We start from the raw sequence: 2783 nt of genomic DNA on the forward strand, positions 1-2783 counted from the left end.
CCCCCCCCCCCCCCCCCCGCACCTGACGTACCGGTTCTTATCTCTAGACCAGCGCTACGTTGGTGCCGAGTTGGAACCCGTGTTCTTGGCCCAGAGACAGGTTTATTTGTTTGGAAAAGCAAAGTACAAGTTCGATATTTGGCGACGACTCCGTACCAGCACCAGAACTGCCCTGGTGGAAAAGACATACCAGACCCTGTTTCATCATACCTGGGATCTTCCGCTCTGGTAGTGTTATTCTTCCATCAGCGATGGAGTTCACCAGGTCCTGAAACTCTGAAGGAACCTCCGCCTGTTTCCAGCGCTCGTTGTCCAGGAGGAGGCTGCAAAACAACGACCAACGTCAGAACACACACACACACACACACCTGACGCCTTCACTGCATTCACGAGCTACATCTCATGCCCCTCATCTGACAACCCCTCGAGTCCTCGGTCCTCGGCTGAACAGGAAGTTGTCCTGTCCCCCCTCGGTGACGGCCGTCTCAAAGCTCCTATTTTGGCCCAGAGGATCGAGGAGGAATCATCGAAGCCGTTGTGCGATTTGCAAAAAAAACACCGCTCAATGTTCAGGTGCACCAATCAGGGCAGTGGTGTGTTCCCACCCCCTACTGACAATCACTGTCATCACGATACTTATGCACCTTACCATATCATTGCGATTTTAAACATATTGCAATATTCTGCAATATATAAACTTTTTTCCCCAACTTCAAATTTCTCCCCAATTTCTAATGACTTTGCCAACATCCGTTTCATCTAAAAAGAAACATTTCTATTTGTTCTTAATCAATGTTATGTTATCAATGTTATACAAACTGACACATACATAAAATATAATAAAAGATCCATACTCGGCCCCTGTGTATCGATACAGTATTGCCACTGAAAATATCGCGATACTATTTTCCCCCACTCCTATTTGCTAGGACCCACACATTTCATAGGTTCCCCCCCTCCCCCTTGCCCACGTTCTATCGTGCACAGCTCTACCTTGTGGGGGGAGGAGCTTAGGAGACCGTTTGGGGCTTTAGCAGAATGGGGGGGGACTGAGAAGTTGTCCATGTTTAAATGTTTTGGCTATGTCCTGGTTCTTCGCAATCCTACCTAAATGAGCTCCAGTTGGGCCAACTCCCACAGTAAAATCCTGTTTTCACATTAATGCGTGAGTAATGATAATCTAATGATAGATATATAACAGTAGAACAGTCACAGGGGACATGTTGTACATCTAATACTTTCCATTTTACTTATCATACTTACAGACTCTTACTCTTATATTCACTTTAATTTTAACGTCACTTACAATGCAATATTGTTTCTTGTATTATGGCAACCGCGCTTTACAAAACCTTTATTTGACGCCACTTTACATTCGGTCTACCCTCTGCTCATTGGCTGTTGATTGCCTGTTTTTATTGTGTGTTTACTTGTTTGTTGTTTTGTTGTTATTGAAGAAAATGCTGCTGTAACGAGGACATTTCCCTGCCGTGGGATGAATAAAGTATCATCTAATCTAGCTGTAACAGAGCGTATTTACTGGTTTATGTTATTAAAGTGGAGCTGCAGGTAACCTGAGTTTGGTCTTGCGTTCTTCGTGGAAGCGGTGGACGAAGCGGTTGGCCTGGCTCTGCAGCGCCCCCCTCAGGGAGACGCTGCGTCTGCCGCACAGCTCCTCCGTGTCCCGCACGAAACCCTCCACCGCCTGAGACAGGCACACGAAGTCCGCCGAGCTCAGGCGCTCCAGAGAGCCGTCCTGGTGGAGACAGAGACAGGAAGTACAAGAGGTCAGATCGAGTCTTAACATTTTACTGACGCGACATTCAGACCCAAAAAAAAAAATTCGATTATTTTACGCACGGTTCCGCTGATTTCTGGATTTTTTTATATATAAAATTTGGGTTCCCTTCATATGTATCTATATATATATAGAAATATATATCTATATAGAGGTATAGATATATAAATAGAGAGAGGGGGGTGTCAATGATATGGACTTGGATTTGTGTAACGTCCTGTTGTTTTCTTAAACCCTCCAACAAAACACAAGTAATTATAAAAAACCAAACTGTCATATTATTTTAGTTTTTATAATTTAAATAACTACAAATAACTAATGTTAGGGAAACCTGTTTTTTTTGTAACATTTTTCATATTTTTTTCAACATTTTTTTTTTTTAAATATATATAAATATTTGGGTTTCTTTCATGTGAAATTATACACATGAGGGTCCCCGGGACCAGGAGCACAACGCGAGTGCAGTAGAAAAGTTAATAAACTCCCCTTGTATTGTCCTTTGTGTCCCTGTAACAAGGGTTAATATTTACAGTCAATGATCTAAAAGCAGGCTCTCTCTTTAGTGAGAATTCGTCTTTTAACGGCAAAGAAAACAATCCCATCCTCTTGGTTGAAGCCACAACCTCCCAGTATGACAGAATGGAGAGAAAGGGTAAAAAATGTGTTCATCATGGAGAAAATCACAGCGAGGTTACAGCTCAAGTCAGACAGGTTTGATCAAAAATGGTTACCAATTATACAGACAATGTCAGAACTCTAATTACCTCTTTTATTTGTTTATTTATTTAATTTTTTTCTAAATTTATTTGTATTTTACACTTAATGTAGTACACTTGACCATCTCCGACTGTGTGTTTCTAAAATATGTATTGTTATATGTATACATTTTATGTGACGTAAATAAAAAAGTAAGTGAAAAAAATAAGTCCTTTATCGGTCGGGCTCTACAACTTACATGTTATGCCTTAAAATAAATAGATTAAAT

At 41.3% G+C, this 2783-nt stretch overlaps 1 protein-coding gene across 1 annotated transcript in view; it reads right to left on the reverse strand.

The window, feature by feature from the left end:
• Positions 1-2639, reverse strand: part of vps54 (VPS54 subunit of GARP complex) — a 4902-nt gene extending 2263 nt beyond the window's left edge. The window contains exons 1-3 of the mRNA XM_034892450.1: positions 2616-2639; positions 1575-1756; positions 211-323 (exon numbers count right to left, since the gene is read on the reverse strand). Coding sequence (XP_034748341.1) covers positions 211-323; positions 1575-1756; positions 2616-2639 — 319 coding nt within the window. The remainder of the gene's footprint in view (positions 1-210; positions 324-1574; positions 1757-2615) is intronic.
• Positions 2640-2783: the final 144 nt, after the last annotated feature.

This window comes from Etheostoma cragini, chromosome 2 (genome assembly GCF_013103735.1).
Source record: "Etheostoma cragini isolate CJK2018 chromosome 2, CSU_Ecrag_1.0, whole genome shotgun sequence".
NCBI classification, from domain to species: Eukaryota; Metazoa; Chordata; class Actinopteri; order Perciformes; family Percidae; genus Etheostoma; species Etheostoma cragini.